Source organism: Falco naumanni, chromosome 6, assembly GCF_017639655.2.
Source record: "Falco naumanni isolate bFalNau1 chromosome 6, bFalNau1.pat, whole genome shotgun sequence".
Classification (NCBI taxonomy): domain Eukaryota; kingdom Metazoa; phylum Chordata; class Aves; order Falconiformes; family Falconidae; genus Falco; species Falco naumanni.
Genome location: NC_054059.1, coordinates 51,959,339 through 51,980,886, shown reverse-complemented (window position 1 = coordinate 51,980,886; position 21,548 = coordinate 51,959,339). Strand labels below are relative to the sequence as shown.

The window sequence follows — 21,548 nt, the reverse complement described above, 5'->3', positions numbered from 1 at the left end:
TAGCCTTGAGTCCACAGCCTGCTTTTTTTAGCTGCTGAAATAGCTTTATTTCATTTCTATAGGAGTTAGAAACAATCAAGAGTCTTGTCCGTGTGTTTATGTCAATACTGGTTAGCCTATGTAATCAGATCACTTTGATTTTTCCCTCTTAAAAACTCATCCTCATTAGGGAACTATAAAAATGGCTTTCCATCATATAATAGCCTTCTCATTCAAAAATGTGCACCAGATGCATTTCTGTGTGCTGCTTATGCATATAATTTATACTATATATCTCTCAAATACTTTTTCACAGATAGTTTAATCTATATTCATGGTTCTTCTCACTAGTTATATATTTAAATGATGGCAGAATCAAAACACAAAGACTGAAAAAGCATGTGAACAGTCACTTTTTGAAAAAAAATTTTTAATGGTCATTGTTCATGACAAAGCTCAGTGTAGGCCAAAGGACCAAAACTGCTTCTTTGGATCATAGTCTGAGGAGAGCGTATTGTACAGTTCTGCTGCAGTCCCACTTAGCTCCATCAAGACTGTTATCCACTTGGTAGTTGCTGTACAGTAGTTATTTTAGTAGTTATATTACAGTGGTTATTACAGTTACAGCAGCTATTATGGAGACTAGTATCTCCTGCAGAAAATCTGATGAAGGACAGAAATTGCATTTTGCAGTGTGCTGTCCCCAGGATCCTAGCTGCAGTATGCTTTGGCAACTATTTGTATAACATCATCTGGGGCAAAAGTCAAGGACAGCTCTGGTCACAGCAGTGTCAAAAAACTGCCAGCAACTGGGTATGGATCTGGGAACTGAATGGTCTGTCAGTGATCTTCCATTGCTGCCTTAGCTCCCATGGGATCTCTGAGCTGAGGAGCCCTTGGCTTGATTGCCAATTATTAAAAGGCAATCATTTCTGTTATTTGTGGTGAAGCGCTGTTGTTTTCCGTATTAGGACAGGCCTTCAAAGGCTTTCAGATATGCTGCAGTATGTAATAATTAATTACAGAAAAAGTGGCAAATACCTATAGAACAGAAGCAACAATCTTAAAGAATTGGAGGGTATTTACATTGCAGATACAGACTTGCAGAGTGATAGTTACAAATAAGTATCTAGAAATGAACAATTCAAGTAGCATTTAGTGAATTATCTATGGAGCAAGGCAAGTGCCAAAAGCACTTGGGTTTGACAGGAGATTTCACCATTTTTGCCCTACCATTCCTGCAGCTGTGAGACTGATGAATTGCTTCTAGATGCTATTTACTCAGTTTTCCATATTGCTGAAAACTTCTAATGTGCTCATAAAGCAATCTGAAATAGTAAGGAAGGCTGGCTATCTGCGTGCAAGAGATGTTGGTATCCTCCTCCTAAAATGTGTTACTGGTAAGTTACAGTTCATATCTGTGTACTGCTATCTTGTTTCCTCATCAGGTTTGCATTGAGACATATGTTTCTAGCTGTCACCAGCGGAGCATTAACACCGCTGTGCGGGCAACCCTCAGCCAAATGTTGAGTGACTTGACTTTACAGTTACGACAAAAGCAAGAAAACATGGTGAGCCTTCTGGCATCAACAAGTGGTTCCACGTCCATGGCTGCGTACCTTTTTGTTTCTCTGAATGCAGTGTATTGTACTGGCTTGTTGTGCCTTACGGCTTTTATTTGACACTTCCACAGTTAATCCTGTTTAAAAGCGTTTTGGGGCTCTGACTGTGTGCTTGCCTTACAGCAGTCCGTCAGAAACGCAGCTCTCATATTGTCAGATCTACTTGGCTAATTTATTTATTTATTTTTTCTTTCCTTCCATTAAACAAAAGAGTCTTTGCTCTGCTGTCAGGCTGCCTTGGCTTTTTCCTTTTCCATTCTTTTTCTTTTGTTTGCTTGTTTTCTTAAGGTTCATTGAAATAATTTTGCCAAAAGTTTTTGCATGATAGATATTTACCTATATAATTCTCAACTAAGGAAAGTGTAATTGAGGTTTTTCTTCTACTTTTTTATAGAAGATAATTTAGGGTCATGACATTCTTTGCTTGGCTAGCAAAAAAATTAATTCTATTTATTGCATTACTAAAATCCATGAGAGTTGTTTAAATGAAATCCCAGCATATTGTCAGCAAAACTGTAGGTGTTCTGGGCACATGCAAAAGTACATTGGCTTCTTATAGTCATTCGTGCTGCTGTGTATATTATCAAAAAAATTACTGTTTATAAAAGTCAGTTTCTATTTATTAGGAAATTTTAAGTACTGTAATTGCACAGTTTATTTTCCTTATATGTGTTTTGGGTTAAGATGATCACTTCGATTTTGGATTAGTAGACTAGATTATTTTATCCTAATGAACAACTGCAGAACAGAATTAATCAGTTTAAGTAGACTTAGCTTCTGTCTGTGCTAGGTAGGTTCATTCTAACAGCCAAAACATTTACCAAAAAAAACCCCAAAACCAAACCAAAAAAGAAACAAAAAAACCCCCGTAGTTTTGAGATTTAGTTTGGGTCTGAAAGCTGAATTTCGTTAGATCTGTTCTTAGCTGAGGAGTGGGTGAAAGCATGTGAGAGCTGCATTTATTTCCTGGTGGTTTGTTGTTGATGCTTGAGAGAGGAATTTGGCTTGACCCCTTTGTGCACTGATAGGAAAAAATCCTATACTGCTGCTGAACCAAATGATGTAAGAGATTGTTTCCGTTTCCTGACTGCCATTAATGCTGTTGGCACTGTAACATTAACAGTGACAATGTGATAAACTCTTTTATACTCAATTGATTTTGGTACTTTGTGAAATCTAGACTATGCTTTCCTCTCAGTTAATGCAACTTACATGCCTAGTTATTATTAAGTTGTTTTAGGTGTAGGAAGTAAATGCCTAAAGAACTTATAAATCCTGGTTCTACTCAATGAGATGTGAGTTCCTTAAATGTAAATGACTGTTAAAACAGGTCTTAAGGAATGTTTGAAAATGTTTTGCAAAAGCTTGCTTAAAAACAGAACTAACAAAAAAAAACACCCCACCCCAGAACACATAGGTGACGTGGGTTTGTTAAGAAAGCTCTGCTGTTAAATGTTGCTTCTGCAGTGTTTTTCTGCCCCTTGTACCTGTTACACCACCTTTGTCTTTCCTTAACAGACAATTGAAAACCATGATGCCTTGCAGAAATTCAAGAGTCAAGGTATTTGTAACACTTTTTTAGTGACTTCTTCCAATCCAGCTTTTTTATTTTTCACTTTCCTTTCATCAGCACAGTACTGTTTAATGTCACAGGAATTGCATCTTCAGGGTTTCTTCCCTTCTCCATAGCTTGATGCTGTGTTACCTGTGGTAATAACTGAGACAGCCCTGTTAGCTCCTGATATTTTCAGTCGTGTGTTCATTTGGACCATGGTAACATCATTGCACTCAACATAGTAATAAAAGGATTGTTTCAAGGTGAGTTTCAGTGCTCAGGAAAAAGTTTTAGTAAGTGGCTTTACTTCCTAAATTGAAACAGATTCATGGGGTAGGACATGGAATCTGGAAATGATTGTGTTGTCTTTCAGGCCAGAGACGCAGTCTATAATGGCAGCTTTTGAAAGTGCACCACTAGCAAAGGTCTGTTCAGGCTTGCCAAATGATTAATTTACAAGAGGATTTTTTTCTGTTCCCATTCTGGCTTAGCTTCCAACATCTTCCCTGATAGGTAAAAGTAATCCCTGCTTTTGACTTTCTCACTGGATTTCTGCAGGAGAACTTGTATGGATGGAGGCTAAAATCTTTGGAGTGCACAAGCATCCTTTTTTAAGATCAGGACCTGATCAGACATCAGAAGCTGTGTAGCAGAGACTAACTGCGGGGAGAGATACAGACATTCTAGCTGCCATCTAGAAGTACTGGAGCCAGTCCTTTTTTATTATTTATTAGTATACTTACTTTATTATCTGGATTAGACTTCAGCTAACCTTCTGTGATTGCACGTAAGCAATCAATGCTCTCTCCGGATCTAATACTACTGCTTTTTCATTGTGTGGAGATCACTTTCCGATCTTGGACTTTTCCTACTGCATCTTCTCTGTAAATTTTGGCAGCACTGCTTGTTTAGAAGCATGGACCAGCTCTGAAAGTACATGCAATGAATTGGGGTTGTAATCCAGCTGCACATATGTAATGCCTCTGATCTTTGTTCTTTTTGGAGGTACTTCAACTGAGTCTCTTTGTGATGATGTTGTATCTGTCCTCACTGTGCTCTGTGAGAAGCTCCAGGCTGTCATAAAGTGAGTTATTTCAGTTTATAATTTGAATCTACTACCTAGAGATTGAGAGTTTCACTGATACGTGTGATTTTACTATTGTAGTCCTGGAATTATGGAACAAAATTGTGCCTAAATGAAGTGTTTATTAGAGGAAGTGTTGTTCATGATGCATTAATTTAATCCTCACTTGAAATAAGAAGCTAATTTGCCTTCTTTGTGTAGTGTTCAGCTTTAAAGAGCTTCCAGTAAATCTAATCTGTAAGTAACTTCCATACAGCAGCAAAATACTTGTCAAAGGAGTTGTCTTTTCTGGCTTGAAAGTAATCATTGTAGAGAGAACAATTACAAGAGACGTGGAAAAATGTAACAGAGACAATATGCAGAAGGAATTAATGTGTCCTTAGAAATGTGGCATTTATCCAACTAAAATAATTTACAGTACCAAAGCATTCCTTAAATTTAGGAATATTGTACACTTGGAAATACACTAGCCTGACTTTTAAAATGCAGTTATTATGGGCAGTAATAGCATGTTACACTGCATTAAGAGTCTCTTGTTGGCCAGTATGGTAAGAGTAATAATTACTCATGAGTTAAAAATTACTTCCTGTGTCATTCTAGCATAGCTGGACTAATGGGCTATTGAGAAATGAGCCAAAAAAAGCCTGAAGTCTTAAAGAGATGACAAAGCAACCAAAAGCAATGCAAACATTATACAGCAGTTATTTGAAAAACAGAAGTATAGCAAGCTGGAAATAGTTCAAAATTTTTAAGGGGAAAAACAAGTTTTCACTTGGTAACACTGTTTCTGTATTAGTAAAGTAAGATTTAACTTGCTACTACTCCGAGTTGCAAGTCCTCTTGAGTGGTAGCAAAAAAAGCCAATCTTGAACGTATTGAAAATGTAGCATAACATTGTCTCTTTGGTTGGCCTGTATGTCCGTGAAAGTAGCCTGTGATGAACTTGGGGGAAATGGGAGATACACAAAACAAGCATGCATCGGTCCTTCCTTTCATGTGCTGTACCATTTTCAGGAAACCTATGGCTTAGGAACTGCCAGAGCTGAAGACAGCGCAGACATCTTTGTGTGCAATTCTATAGACTTTTCTCTGATGACTGTTTCTAATTACAGCAAGATTTGGAAGGGAAGATTACCTTACTTAGCATTATATAATCAGTGTCACGATTTGGGAAAATAAAAGCCTGTTTCTAAATCTTCTAAAGGAACCTTTTTTCCCAGTTGTGTGTCTAGTTACAGGATAAGGAGAGATCTTCAAAAGTGTGTATCTAACAATATCAAGTGGCAAAACCAGCTGAAAGGTTAATTCTTTGTATCAATTTTTGCCCATATATGAAGCTATAAACAGCTATCATCTTTTAGGTATTGTCCTCAGAGTAATCACTTTTTATTACTGATTATGAAACATCAAAATTAAACTACCTGACCGGATCGCTCAGAATCACTGAAAGTCTTTAAAAAAATTACCTGCAATCCCAGCTTTCCATAAAACTGTCCTGAATCAGAACAGATTGAGGCATGCTTTAGATAAAGTACAATAAGAAATTTAAAGGGCTTAATTCATGCTTGTAATTATGTACCTAGACTGTTAGGATCTCTATTTATGAGATCTCTGTTTATTTTCTGAGGAAAAATAATACAGTTAGAATGGCTTATTAAAGAGCTCCATGAATGAAAAGCCTTTATTTCTTCTTTCAAGGCAAATTTTAGTATCTCCTTCAAAACACTTAATTGGCAGCAACTTAACTTTCTAACCTCCCGGTCAGTGAAGTGAGATTTTAGTATGATATACTGCCTGTTCTAATTTCATAGTCCAAAGAAATTCCTCCTTCTAAATTTCAAGTTTATTAGAATTTGGCTTTGAGGGAGGCACACCTATAAGCAATAGTTCAGGGAGGTGAATTTTTTTCTTGGGACCATTGGTGACTTTGGTGGTACTGGAATTTGTGGCAGCAGTGAAATGAACACACTGCCTATGCTGAGGCATGCAGGAGCGCAATATTAATTTCTTAACAGCAGGAAAAGAATATGGTAGTAAGAAGCATTAGAGCAATCGCAGGTGCAGGGATGCCCTGTGCCTGCCCATGCAAGTGTCAGCTGTAAGTTGTTGATGATCTACTTTAAGATACGTTGTAAGATAAGCTGTCAGGAAGGAAGGCAATTGTACCTGGATTGTGTGCATCTCTCCAGATAGGTGTCGACTGTTGTGAGGAAAATGCTATCACCTCTAAAATGTATAACCAGCCAGCAGTTTTAAACCCTCTGTAGCACAGAGTTAGAAATCTAGCTTCAAGCCTCAGGATTCACTATTTTCTGCATGGCATGTGAAACAGGTACTGTTCTACTCAAATGAAAATTCATCTATGGGAACAAAAGGAATTCAGGCAGTGACAGAAGAGCAGGCATTTCTCACTCTTTAATTTCAGTTAAGTCCATTCTTTACAGCTTTCTTTACCCACCATCGTATATCAGAAAATACATTCCTCCAGCTCTCATTCACCTGCTCTCAGCTATTCAGCTGCTCCTGAATCCCAGAGCTAATTCTGAGAGTAGGTACAAGCACATTGTACGTTACAAGTGTATCAATCCCAGATGTCCACAGGATCTTTCACGTTCTTTCTCATGAAGCTCACTTGGTGTTTATGGTTTTGACAGAGTAACTGGTAAGGCCCTGGAAGGTAGCTGTGTTGTCATGTGACTTACTGCCTGTAGACATTGACTTTTGACCACTGTGGCTGTCACCAAGAAAAGAGAAAAAGTAACCAGAAGAGAGCAGCCTCAATGCCCTTCAGAATGCCTGAAGAAACCATCCAATCTGGGATATCTGGGTGTCTCCTTTTCCTCTGTTTTGAGAGTTCCCTCCTCCTCAGGTTTTTAGATTGAACTGTAATAATTATTTCTGTTTTCTTCTTCCTTTTTTTTCACATAGTTGTTTGTGGTTCTTTTTTCAGTAGCAGATCACTGCATGTAGTCAGCGTAAAATAAATAGGATGGTAAAGGTGATCACACCATTGTAAATCCATAGGAAGAAGCAAAAAGAAGTCACTGCTGTAAATTGTGGTATAATTTTCAAGTGAACTAATGTAATTCTTTTAGAAAATTAAATAATCTTTGTTTAAATGTAACATGAATGGTATCTTTTCTCTTTGCCAGTGACAATCGGCATCTTCAGCTTCTTTACTTGGAGTGCATCCTCTCCATGTTAAACAGCTCCTCTCCCTGCATGCACCAGCACAAAGGATTCACTGATTTAATATGGTGAGTACATCTGATGCAAATATTCAGTTTATAAGTATAAAAGGACCTTCTCCCCCCAGCCATGCAAACAAACCTGCAATAAATCTCCAGATGTGAGCAGAGCTTGCTGTTAACCTGCTGTCAGTTCATTCTGTGCTTCATATAAGGTTGGTTAGGATTTCATGCTCAGCTAGCACATTAAATCCCTGTAGTGGATTATCACTGTAATGAAGTCTAATATATTTAGCTAGAACAGAAAAACTCTTACACTTTCTGTAATAGCTCAGCAGAATCATGTGTGGCATTGAGCACACAAAATATTCTGCTTACTGTTAGAGGGTGCTGAATAGCTTCTTACTGATCTGATGCAGTAGCTGTTGCTGTTGAAAGCTGTGATTACATCTGCTTTGAGGCAGGTGTGTTTCTTAAGGAGTGAATTGATACTTTTTTAAGTGTACCTGATTGGAGAAAGAAGTGGAATAAGCAGACTCAAAGTCATTATCTGATGCCTGGTTAAAAGCTTTTTTTTTCTTTCTGTGACTTCAGTAAGCAGAACTGTTTTAGCAAGCATATTAAGAGAAGCAATGACATTTCTGGACTGCATAAAAATCTTGAGAAAATAAGAGATTTATGAGGATGTGTTACATTTTATGCTGAAACATTACTTGTCATTGGGTGCTTGCTCCAGGCGGCAGCTTGAACCTGTGAGGCATGTGGGTGAAAATCAGGTTTGGGACTGCATTCACTTGTTTTTTTAAATCAGGGTCATGCAGACTGCAGTGAAATGTTAAGTGCGTGAGTGCAAAGCTGAAATAACAGCTAATTGAGCAAAGTGCTGAGTTAGTTTTGGCTCTGGCTGCACAGAAGAGTGATCTGCTGCTGTGGAATCACTTGAAGGAAGGATGTTGTTTTTAGTGTATAGTGGCATATGAGATGTTACAATGCACACTTTGAGTTACTGTAGAGGGCTTTAATTATATTGTCAAAAGCCAGCAAAACAGAGACTCACAACTGAGGGTGCATGTGCAGTTCAGTGGTAGAACGTTAGGCCTTCTAGTTAACATAGATTAGTTTTTGTTTGGTCAGGTTTTTTTAAAGCTCCCAAGTTGGACTGAAGAAGAAACAGAGCAGTAGAAACCTAGAATTTCTACCTTGCAATAGGTTACAGCTGACGATAGAGGCAGGCGTGCTGTCTTGTAAAGGACAGCACTGGGCAGCAACATGAACTTGCAGAATCAGTACCGTTTATAAAGCACCCAAAAGTATTTCCATATGTCCTAGCATGCTGATACTTGGGAGGTGAAAAAAGCCTGTTGTAATTTTTTATTCTGTCTAACCATTCTATCTGCTGTTGACTGATCATTAAAACTAACATGTGTATCTCATTAAACTGTGGGCTATTTTCAATCTGTTCCTGTGAGATTATTTTTTTCCAGTTACCATCTGCTGCTTTTCTCTTTCTCAGGAAGCAACTGTGTCCAGCCCTGGTAGTAATCCTGGGAAATCCAATCCATGACAAAACTATCACCTCTGCCCACAGCAGCATCTGCCTTGAAGCTGATTCACCTTCCTCAGGAATCTCTGATCATGGCCGGGGTTCAGGTTGTTCATCCACAGCACCTGCCCTCAGCGGGCCCGTTGCACGGACCATTTATTATATTGCAGCAGAACTGGTTCGGTTGGTGGGGTCAGTGGAATCCATGAAGCCTGTGCTGCAGTCTCTCTATCACCGGATATTGCTTTACCCACCACCTCAGCACCGAGTAGAAGCCATCAAAATTATGAAAGAGGTGAGATAATCACATGTGCACATCCAGGCATGTAAAGCAAAATGTTTATTTAACAGTAAAAATCGGTGATACGTGCATGCCAGTCCATTCCGTATGTTAGCAGTAGGGATGCTGAAATTGCCCTCTCTGAGCATAGCTGTTACATCAAAGTAAATCTGACAAATATTTTTAGTTTTAGAAAGTTGTAATGGCTTTATTTGTCTCCATAACACAAATGTGGCACTTTCATCAGCGTTCATGCTGTGGTACTGCATGGAGATCTTAAGCTGAGTCATGACTGCTCTTTTGAGTGAGATGCAGTGTAGTGATCCGGTTTTCAACTTCTTTGGCATCTTGCCCCACTCTCAGCTCTTGCTTGAAGGAGACATTCATCCTCACAGCGTAGTATTCCAGGCACTAAGGTGAATATGTTTTGATTACATGCCAGGTTTTTTAAATCTGGTTTCCTGGAACTATATTAGAACAGCCACAAGTAAGCTGCCAATACCTTAAGTGGCCCTGTCAAGACGGGCTCTTCCATTTCACGTGTGCAGCTCTCTTATGTTGTGGAACACAAGGCAACTTACGTAATTTGTAGGAACAGTGGTCTTTTCTTAGAGGATTTTTGTTCTAGCTTGTTGTATACCTAGGCTGTTCTGTGTCTTGAAGATCTCTTCTAACACCACACAGACACCTGCTGGGTTGTTGTCTGAACTGGCAGTCACCGTGACACTTGTCTTCTTCTAATTTTAAAGAATAGCAAGATGACAACTGAACCTTTAGGAAAAGCTCAGTCTAATGTTTCCTGCAGGACATGTCTGTTGCCTCTTTCTGCTTATTAATATGGGCTTGTTTGTAAAGCTGCCTTCTTGTATTTCTTGGTGGGTATTAACAGGACGCCACCCAGCAGGTTGAGCCAGAAGGAATCACTTTGTCTGTCTTTGCATGACTATCATTTTATAACTGGATGACTGAAGAGAAAGGCTCCCTTTGGTATATAATACAATGTAAGATACTTACTCTACCTATAAGCATAGAGATTGTCTTGCGTGCAGTATCTATTAAAACATATTCAGTCAAAAATGTAAAGCACTGGACAACATTCTATATGTCATTCTTGTTGAATATTCTGCTCTTCTCTATCTGTTTTTCTGCCTTTAAAAAGAGGAAAGATAGCTTTAATAAGTAGAACATCAGGGTGCTGTTTTCTTTTGCTGTGAGAAATTACAGTACTGCTACTTCAAGTTCCAGGCTTGGTAGAACTATGACTCATTTATTGTATTTAAATAATGCTTAGATAACCCTCTAGTAACTTCTGTTTCCTTTCCTTTCAGATACTTGGCAGTCCTCAGCAGCTTTGTGATTTGGCAGGGCCCTGCTCTTCTGAGTCAGAATCCAGGAAGAGGTCTATTTCTAAAAGGAAGTCCCATCTGGATCTTCTCAAGCTGTATGCTCTGTTTCCTCCTTTAGCCTCTTGTCTCTTAAACCTGCATACACAGGACACTTAAATAGCTGTACCTTCAGAAACATACCCAAATATGAGCCAGGGTATCTCCCTGGTTAAATAAGCTGTGAAAATGGAAGACGGGTAAAAGCTCTGACTGGTTTGTCATCAGTCTGGGCCTGTTTGTAAGAGCATAGATAACTACCTTGTGGAATCTGCCAAAATACTCAAATGTGTTGGTTTACAGCTGGAAATTCTTGGGTTTGGGTCCCTAACCTTGCAATGAAATAACTGTGCTTATTTAGATGTATATTTCCAAGATGAAGTCAAAGGAGGTAATCGGAAAATTTAAACATTGTCGGATTGAGCAAGAAGGATTCTCAGTTCCTATAAAGATCACATCTTGTAGATAAGATAATTTTCAGGACGCAAATGGCTTTAAATTTAGCTTCAGTTGAGTGTTGAGGGTTTTTTCTAGTGTAAATGTTTGTCTGTAAGGAAAAACATGCTGTGCATGCTGGTACAAATGCATGGTAACTGTTTCCCTGCTTGGCATTTCCTTTACAGCATGGCTGTGTCCATGTGGGAGACTTAATGATTTGTTCTCACAATACTAGTTGTCTTTCTCAGCAGTAGTCTTACAGGATAATTTATCTTCTTTTTTTTGCTGGTTATGGGGGGATGGTGTTGGATGATAGTGACATGCTCCCTGTATGTGCTGCATCACTTAAATAAACTCTGTTTTAATTGTAGTATCATGGACGGGATGACGGAAGCATGCATCAAAGGTGGTATTGAAGCATGTTATGCTTCAGTGTCCTGCGTCTTTGCCCTGCTTGGAGCATTAGATGAGCTGAGCCAAGGGAGGGGTCTTAGTGAAGAGCAGGTCCAGCTACTGCTGCGACGCTTAGAAGAATTGAAGGATGGAACTGAGACGAGCAGGGACTCCATGGAGATCAATGATGCTGACTTTAGGTGGCAGAGGCGCATCCTGTCCTCAGAAAATCCTGCCTGGGAATCAGGAAATGAGAAGAGTCCTGATATTAGCATTAGCGTTACCACAGACACTGGGCAGACCACTTTGGAAGGGGACATGGGACAGACAACTCCAGAGGATAACCCAGAAAGTCAAAAAAACTCACTGCCATCTCCAGCTGGTCACGAAAGCAAAGGAATTCATTATAGAGAACCAGAATCAGAAACCATTGACCAGCCAGATGTTGTTCAGAGAAGCCACACCATAGTCTATCCAGATATAACTAACTTCTTATCAGTTGATTGCAAGACCCGGTCCTATGGATCCAGATATAGTGAAAGTAACTTCAGCGTAGATGACCAGGACCTTTCTAGGACTGAGTTTGATTCTTGCGATCAGTATTCCATGGCAGCAGAGAAGGACTCGGGCAGGTCAGATGTCTCAGACATAGGGTCTGACAACTGCTCCTTGGCTGATGAGGAGCAGACACCACGGGATTGTCCAGGTCACAGGTCCTTACGTACTGCTGCACTCTCTCTAAAATTGCTGAAAAACCAAGAAGCAGACCAGCACAGTGCACGGCTGTTTATCCAGTCACTTGAAGCTCTTCTTCCTCGGCTTATAGCTCTATCCAGCGTAGAGGAGGTGGATGGAGCACTGCAGAGCTTCTCTTCAACATTCTGCTCAGGTTTGCAAGCAAATATTTACTGTCGAACCAGCATGCATACTGTGACAGCGCTGCATGTGAATTGTCTTGTAGGATTTCATCTTCAGAGAACATACCCAGAATAAGGAGGTTTGTGCTTTACAAAGCACATTCCTCCACAGCAGCACACTTCATCCAGTGCAAAGCAAATTGAGTATGCAGGCACTGATTCAAAGGAAGGTCAATCCATTGACTCTTAACAGGCTCTGGATTACATCCTCAGTCAATAGAGAAAACTAAATTTTCTGTAGTACGATACCTCTTCACAGGTTTGTGAAGATCCGTTGAAAAGATTTGCACGTGCTGTCCTTAAAGGGAGGCTGGGTTGCCCCTGAGCATGAAAGGGGTGTGGGGCAGACCATCACCTGTTTTGAAAGAGATTTAAGTGGTAGCTTAGTACAATACTGCATTACTATTAGTAATGCCAGCCTCACAAGGAAAATGGTAAAAATTCCATGGCAGAAAGCTCTTGGAAGGATTAAGAAAAGAGGAGCATCTCCCTTCTTCACTCTTCTGTTTCTCTTAGTACTGCCATCTATCATGACAGGAAATGCCAAGCTCAAAGCCCAGGCCAAGTGAAAAATAAAGATCTTACCTTTTAAGAGATTAAATACCTGCAGTTCTTTCAGGCTTAGAACCTTTGGGATCCTGACTTGGTCAATCAAACAAAAAAAACACTGTGCAAAGGCTAGTTTGTCCTGTTGACAGTATATTTTAAATGTTTATATATATATATACACATATTAGAAGCGTGTCTTTTTTTCTGACAGTGGCCGAAGTGGAAATGTTTGTTAAAATATATTTCTTTGTGTCTTTAACTTAATTCACCATAATTGCCTTTCCTGTTGCTCCTCTCCTAATCATTGCTTCATTCATTTGTGCTGTCACACACACATTAAACTCATACAGAGTCAGAAGGGATGCCTCCCATCATCATAGAGCATAATTTAGATATAAAGCTGGGTAACTTAGCTGATCTTTGTGATACCCTCGTTTAAATGCTGTCCAAATAAGCCCTAATTCATGGTAGATGACATTCTTAAGATATGTTGTCCATGTTATATCACAGGAAGGGTGTACTTAAAGGGGACATTAATATTAATTTCATTCCTAATTGAGGTGCTCAAAAGCATCCTTTCTGTCACAAGGATTTATTTTTCCTGAAACAGAGTGATCTTGAGGTTATGCTAAAAGACCAAGACTGGAACTCTAGCTCAAACTTCTGTGCACCTGTTCCGTTGTGCATGAATGAGTATACCACTTGTTTTCTCTTTTTTCTGTCAAATCCCTTTAAAACATTTTAAAGCATTGGAAAGGGTAGACTTAGCAGGCCTCTAGATTTTAAGGATAAAAGCAGCTTTTCTTGTCTTTCAGTATGACTAATGCAGTGAGAAAGATGGAATAATACACTCCATTTCTGCATTAAGTCCATAATTTATGGTTTGTACTTCCCTCTTAAACAGATACCTAGTCTCGGACTTAGACTGTTGAGACAGACCCTTCATTTTGCTAAGGAAGCCACCTCCACGGTTAAACCTGTGCATGAAAATGTGCACCATGTTTCCAGTCTGATTTGGTGAAGTATTCTTAGAAGATGCCACTCAGGAATCATGGGAAAATATAGTAGCAGGTTACTGTATTAAATTTGCTCAGAAGAGGTATCCTGGTGTTTTCATAGAGCTGTGGCTGTTAGAGTTGTAATTTTACGCTCTCACAAGATCTGTGCAGTTCACGTTTCATTTGGGCACCTGGAATGAGACTCAGTCCAGCTGAAACACTCCCTTAACTTGTACCTCGGATCTTAAGCAAAAGTCCATCAGCCCTGAGGTGAGGGCTTGTGTTACTGTGAGAGATGTGTGAGTCTGAAGACCTGTAGAGGGAGATTTACTAAAGTTGAACCACATGTCTGTGAGTAGGCACTCCCCCTGAGGAGCTGCTGACACTCCAGTCTGGTCTGCCTTTATCATCAGTGTTTGAGTTCTTACTTCAGAACTCCTTCGCTAACAGCAGCAATTCAGGGCTCAAATTAGGTGATGAAGTTAGAGGAACCGGTCCTATCCGTTGTATGTACAACAGCTAGTCATTTATAATTCCTGAAGAATACATTAGGAAATTTGAGTATTAGTTAAGATGTTGAGGAAAGAGACAGGTGCAGTTCTGAGACCAGCCAGTACAAAACAGTATTCTTGTGTTTGAGAGACCTTATTTAACTGATTTGTTTCATTTTTCAATTTTTCTTACATTTTGGGGGAAAAATACATTTGCTACAGTTTAGTAGTCTTTCCTACAGGCTAAATAATACTGTACTATTATTATGTTCTCATAGGATTGAAAAGCAATGAAAGGAGGTAGGAATCTGAGGCACTGGTGTGGGAGTATAAGCATAGAAAAAGTGTAGTTGTGAAATTAAGATTTGGAAGTCAATTGGTTAAAAGCCTTCATAATCTACAGTTTTCATCTTTCCACAGAAGGTTCCTCCTTGTTGCTAAATAAAAGCAATGCCAAAAAATTCCTTAGGGACACTGAAGTGTGGTGTCTTATCTTAAAAAATACTGGATTATCTAAAAATTCTCCACATTATCTTGGCTTGCAGAAAACATTGTCTGCATTTTTTCAGAACCAACTTTTACCTGGGCGATTTGAATGAACTGCAGTCTCTGTTAAGAGTCTTATGACCTCATTGTTTATTATAGCTGGCAGGTCTTTGTAATTAAAATTGATGATCAGTATTCTCTTAATTCAGACATAACTATTCTTGTCAACTTCAGTGTCAAGGCATTAGTTCTAAAAATGGTGTGCCATTGTGTGAATAATCGTAGGAAACATTTTTAGCAGCTCTTTTCAGTTTTGATTCCATAGCTTTTAGTGGCAAGGTTTTTATGTTGGGAAGCATCATTGCAAGTTTACTCATAAGCTAATCGGCTGCTTTTGAGAACTCTGCATCTCTTAAATGCACTTGTTTATTTTCCTGTATTTTAGAGGAAATTAGGGACCATTTTTCCCAAACACTTTCTGGTGCTCAGGTACATACCCACTATGTAGTAGCCACTTTATGTGCAGTTAGACACCTTCCTTTTTAATTGCAGTCTTGTGTAGGAGGTTGCACAATTTTTCAAAATATTCTAATGCAGAATAAAGTGGGCTTTTTTTTTCTTTTACTACCTCTCTTCCCTGAGGTTTTTGTTACTCCAGAAGATTCTAGTCCCTGAGGTACATATTTAAGAGAGATAAGACATCGAATCAATATATTCTAGCTACATCAATATCATGATCCTCCATCCAGCATAGTGTTAAGATGCATCTTTGCCTTCAGTGATGAAGGAGTCACTGGAGCTACTCACAGGCTACTTCCAAGCACAGGGTTGCAGTTTTGGTACTAGGTAGAGATTCTCTACCCCAAGCACATGCCAACCCATGTGGGTATGGTTTGTGGCCAGCCCTATCACCCCTCTTCCACAAAGGTTGCTCCCTTGAACAGCTATTCATTTTTTAGACCCACCCTGGAACAGTTACTGTCTTTCTAAATCCGCCCTCAAACAGTTACTCACCTTATCCACGCCCCCAAAGTGACGACAGTGGAAAGTCCGAGAAGGCAGCAGCACAGAGCTTTCAAACTCTCACGAGGCAAGAAAAACATTTGCTTCTTTTCTGTGTGTGGATTATTATTTTTTTTTTTTTAATGTTAATGGTTTGTTGTATTTTGTCTAAGAAGAGGTATGAGCTTTATGGTGGGAGGAATGTATTCACAGTAAACCACTGCAGCAGTTAACGAATTACACAGCTTTGCTTCATCATGTAACTAACCTTGGAAGCTGTTTTTTGTTTCATTTCAAATGTTCCTCTAGGATAAAGCTTACTCCTTAATCATCTCTAATTGATGTTACATGAATGGATTTCACAGTTGATGTGAAAACCATGAAATTTTGTGGGTCATTTAGGGGGATATCTAATATTTCTGTTTTTTTCATGGCTCAAACTACAGGTCATGGGGATTCAATTAGGTATTGCTCACGCTTGATTTATGTTTTTCTACCAGTAGGTCAGCTAGCTCAAAGGAAAATGTATGTGCCATCCATCCTACCTGGGAAGAAGGGATTGTGCCACTGGGCATGGTTGCAGGCTGTCATTTCATACAAATAGTGTTTTCAGGAGTACTGAGCACTTACAGGTGGCTTGTGGGGCTGACAGAGCTGCAGGTGCTCAGCTATTCAGAAAGCAGGTCTTGTATGAACTAAATGGGGCTTGGAGTTGTAACGAATTCCAGCCAGCTTGGCCCCAAATATTTGTCCACATACCTCTAGGCCATGGAGAGAATGATGATTACAGCCTGATCCAACAAGGTGCTGAGCACTCCAGTCCCCATCCAACAACTCAGACAGGACAGATTTACTGGGGGTTAGAAGAGCTGTCACCCTCATTAGCACCATTTGGTGCAATGTATGCTCAGTTAAGTACACAGGCTTTGCCTCCGCTGCTTCCCACCTCACCTTTCCAGTTAGCATTGCACGTGTATCCTGCCCTGTGCTTTGTACCGGCAGTCGTCCCAACGAGTGCTGGTGCTCCTTGTGTATTTCACATTGAGCATGTTGCTTTGCTGGACTGTGACTGGAGTGTTCAGTTTGCCTTGCAGCACTGCAGTCTAGATGGACTACTTATTTTTCTGTTTCCTATTCTAGCGCATTTAGTAGAGTAATTTCTACTGATGATTCATTAACTATTCTAGCAATCTGTTCCTGCTGAAATGCTAGGGTTAGTTTCTGATATGTTTTTTTTCCAGGCAAAATCTGTGTAAAATGTGAGAGCTCACATGGTGTTTTTGTTAGGTATGATGTACTCACCAGGATTTGAGGGAAACCTAAATTTCAGCTTCCAGACTCTGATGAATGCAGACAGTCTCTACATGGTCTCACATTATATTCTGCTGCTCAACCTAAAATTGGCCAACTCAGATTACTACAGGAAGAAGCCTGCCCAAGCTCCTGTGTTGCTGGTGAGTTGGGGAATATGGGAAAACTATTTAGAAAAGAAATTTTACTTCCTTTCACATAAACCAGTCCACACATAAAGCCTTCAGACTGCTTGCTAAGTAGTGAAATAATAATTGCAAATGAAGCGTTCTCCAAGCTGCTTCTGAATCTTGCATGCTGAATGTCATGCATCTGAATTACACAGCTTCTCTGTAATTTTGGAGGGGGATGAATGCTGCTTGCTGATTATCATTGAAGTAGCGGTCTTTAGATGGATACTCTATCTTCAGAACAGATCTTCATTAGCATGATGTGATATAGCAAGTATTGTTTGTGCATGTTATCAAGGGACATACCTTCATCTTGCAACTACTTTTGAGCATAGTGACAAATTTCTTGCTTAATACTTGATTTGTATTTACGCAGATGAAGACATGAGATGTTAGAGTGAAAAATAATTAGGTTTTAGTAATACGAACTGATGATTTCTGTAGCACCTGGGATTTCTCAGCTTCTTGGGCTTTTAAAAAATTGTTTTGAAGGCTGTAGGAGTTACGAAACATAGATCTATGTTTTTCAACTAAGTTGTCCAAGAGAAGTTGCTTCAGAGTTTTCCTAAAAATAAAAACCCCCAATGATATACAGAACGAAAAAATGAAAAACAAGTTTGTCAAGATGTACCATTATTGCTGAGTTTCCCATGTAAGAGAACATATATTCTAGAAGACCTCAAAACAAGTGGGTTTTAACATCATCAGCAGTTCTGGTATGTTCTTCAGCAGCTGCAAGAGCAAATCTGTGAATCAGAAACTTCTCTAGGGGCAGCACTGTGTGCAGCAGTGCTGAGCATGACCCAAGTATTGTTGAAAATAGTTCAGATATCTAACTGCACCCCAGTTCATCGGTGGTGACTGTTTGTTGCAGAAGGGCCTGATTGCTGGACAGCCAGCATTAGGTGCCACAACTTCTTTTTATTGAACACAAATGAAGGATACAGAGAAGGGGGAGTTACTGGATGCCGCCTTTGCTTCAGTCTTTATTGCCAAGGCCAGTCCTCAAAGTGTCCCAGACCCTGGAAGCAAGAGACGAAGACTGGAGAAAGGAAGACTTTCCCTTGGTTGAGGAGGATCATGTTAGAAATCACTTAAACTTCACACCCACAAATCCACGGGCCCCGACAGCACGTACCCCTGAGTGCTGAGGGAGCTGGCAGATGCATTGCCAAGCCACTCTCCGTCATCTCTGAAAGGTCATGGAGGACAGGAGAGGTGCCTGAGGACTGGAGGAAAGCCAACATCACTCCAGTCTTCAAGAAGGGCAAGAAGGAGGACCCAGGAAACTCCAGGCTGGTCAGCCTCACCTCGATGGAACAGCTCATCCTGGAGGTCATCTCAAAGCATGTGGAGGAAAAGGCGGTTATCAGGAGCAGTAAGCATGGATTCGCCAAGGGGAAATCATGCCTGACCGGCCTGAGAGCCTTCTGTGATGGAATGACAGTAGTGGACGTTGTCTACCTTGACCTCAGCAAGGCTTTTGACACGGTCTCCCAGTGTCCTCATAGTTAAGCTCAGGCAGTGTGGGTTAGATGGGTGGACAGTGAGGTGGATAGAGAACTGGCTGAATGGCAGAGCTCAGAGGGTTGTGATCCATGGCACAGAGTCAGGCTGGAGGCCTGTAGCCAGTGGTGTTCCCCAGGGGTCAGTGCTGGGTCCTGTCATGTCCAACTTACTGATCAGTGCCCCGGATGAAGGGACACAGGGTACCCTCAGCAGGTTTGCTGGTGATACAGAACTGGCAGGAGTGGCTGATACACCAGCAGGCTGTGCTGCCATCCAGCCAGACCTGGGCAGGCTGGAGAGCTGGGTGGAGAGAAACCCAATGAAGTTCAGTGAAGGCAAGTGGAGGGTCCTGCACCTGGGGAGGAACAGCCCCCTGCACCAGTACTGGCTGGGACTGGCCTGCTGGAAGGCAGCTCTGTGGAGAAGGACCTGGGAGTCCCAGTGGACACAGCAAGTTGCCCATGAGCCAGCAGTGTGTCCTGGTGGCCAAGAAAGCCAGTGGGATCCTGGGGTGCATTAGGAGAAGCATGGCCAGCAGGTCGAGGCAGGTTGGCCTCCCCTTCTGCTCTGCCCTGGCGAGGCCCCATCTGGAGTGCTGTGTCCAGTTCTGGGCTCCCCAGTCCAAAAGAAACAGGGAACTACTGGAGAGGGTCCAGCGGAGAGCTGCACAGATGATGAGGGGACTGGAGCATCTCCCTCATGAGGAAAGGCTGAGAGAGCTGGGCCTGTTGAGCCTGGAGAAGACTGAGAGGGGACCTTATCAATGCACAGAAGTATCTTAAGGCTGAGCATCATGAGGATGGGACCAGACTCTTTTCAGTGCTGTCCAGTGACAGGACAAGGGGCAGCAGGCACAAACTGAAACACAAGAAGTTCCACCTGAATATGAGGAAGAACTTTCCCTTGAGGGTGACAGAGCCCTGGCACAGGCTGCTCAGAGAGGCTGTGGAGTCTCCTTCTCTGGAGACATTCAAAACCCACCTGGATGCGACTCTGTGCAACCTGCTGTAGGTGAACCTGCTTTGGCAGAGGGTTGGACTAGATGATCTCCAGGGGTGCCTTCCAGCCCTGGCCATTCTGTGATACTGTGAATTGAGAATCCCACCCCTACCTTGAGGAAATAGTGAGAGATCAGCATGTACCTTTGTCACTGTACAAGAACTGTCATGATTTGCATCTTGCATGAACTGCAGTAAGAGAAGGGAAAGCTCCTTATTCATGTCATTCTCTACTATAGATACACATTGTGATCCTTGGTTAATTCTTATTTTTGCATAACTTCATTTCTACTCCTGCAGCCCCGTACGCTCAGGAGTAGATAGATCTAGGGGCTGAAAATCATGCTGTGGGGCTTACTTTTGTCTTATATCTGGCTTTTATGGTTCTCTGCAGAAGGAGTTCATGAAGCAGGTGCAGTCCAGTGGAGTGTTGATGGTATTTTCCCAGGCCTGGGTTGAAGAACTGTACCACCAGGTACTAGAAAGGAACATGCTGGGGGAATCTGGATACTGGGGGAGCCCTGAAGAGCACAGCCTTCCACTTATCACCATGCTGACAGGTCAGTACAGGCTAGGCTAACTTCCAAAGGTGTCTAAACCAAGCTACAACAATACACTGCTTCAGTGCATTATGCAACACCGAAATTACCAGTAGAAGAGGACTTAATGAAATGTAGTTGGCAGGTACTTAAGTGTTTGTTTTGGGTCAGGCAGAAAGCTTTAGAAGCATGGGTTTAAAAACAGACTGTCCCTGGGATACAGGGAGAATAAGTTTGTTCACTGTTAGCTTCAGTTCTGGTAGACTTGGTACCTGTTTATGATAAGCAGTAAGGCTGCTGTTTTCTTGATGTCACAGCAAAGCTATTTCAGTGTGCCTGTGGTGCTATACAAATATAAGTAGTGGTGTCTGATCCTGGAAGCATTCCACAGATGGGGCTCCCCTTAGCTCAGATTTGTGCTGTGCCAGGTATATGCCAAATGGCACCAGAGAGAAGCTGAACACTGAGGCACCTCTAACAAATGCTTAAAAACAATCCTTGGCTTCATTTGAGGGGAAATAAATCAAATTGTATCAGCTGAAAGGCAGCAGGAGGTCTTGATAGTGTATTGATATAAAATGCACTATCTGCTTGAACGTGTATGCTGTATGACTACAAAGAGATAATTAAAAAAGTGCATGCGGGGAGAACACTGGCTTCAGCTGAGCTATTAACTGGTAATCAAAAGGCACTGCTCTGAAAGTTTTTTGCTAATTGTATTGAGCTCAGTGTTGCTTTTAGCTATTGAGCTGGGAAGCTGAAAGAAACACTTTGGGAAAATAGTAGCCATAAAGTATGCGGAGAAGAGGCAGGCAGACAGGGGCTGCTAGAAGGGAAATCAACCTGATGTCCCTAACATTAAACTCTATGAGAAGCTGGTCATTTGTTGTGTTGGAGAAAGGCTTGTATTTCTTTTCTTGAGATTGAACCTATATAGGTCTACTAAATACCACCTCTAGGACATAGGATCCCAGTGCATCTTGAGGACTAAGACTGAGGTCTGGAAACATCTAGATACAGGATTTAGCAAGATATGAAAGGGTATACTAAGAAATATGGAAGTTTAAGGGTGTGGGAAGTTCTGAACTCTTAAGAAATACCATGAAATCTTTGC

The 21,548-nt window shown here is 40.9% G+C and overlaps 1 protein-coding gene across 6 annotated transcripts in view; it reads left to right on the top strand.

The window, feature by feature from the left end:
* Positions 1–21,548, top strand: part of ARFGEF3 (ARFGEF family member 3) — a 96,870-nt gene that overhangs the window by 40,055 nt on the left and 35,267 nt on the right. For 4 of the 6 annotated variants that reach the window (XM_040598042.1, XM_040598041.1, XM_040598039.1 and 1 more), the window contains 9 exons: positions 1,428–1,550; positions 3,120–3,162; positions 4,162–4,240; positions 7,393–7,497; positions 8,942–9,266; positions 10,580–10,692; positions 11,443–12,353; positions 17,195–17,361; positions 20,290–20,455. In XM_040598042.1, the coding sequence (XP_040453976.1) occupies positions 1,428–1,550; positions 3,120–3,162; positions 4,162–4,240; positions 7,393–7,497; positions 8,942–9,266; positions 10,580–10,692; positions 11,443–12,353; positions 17,195–17,361; positions 20,290–20,455 (2,032 nt within the window). The remainder of the gene's footprint in view (positions 1–1,427; positions 1,551–3,119; positions 3,163–4,161; positions 4,241–7,392; positions 7,498–8,941; positions 9,267–10,579; positions 10,693–11,442; positions 12,354–17,194; positions 17,362–20,289; positions 20,456–21,548) is intronic. The other 2 variants (XM_040598043.1, XM_040598040.1) reach the window with 1 other exon arrangement.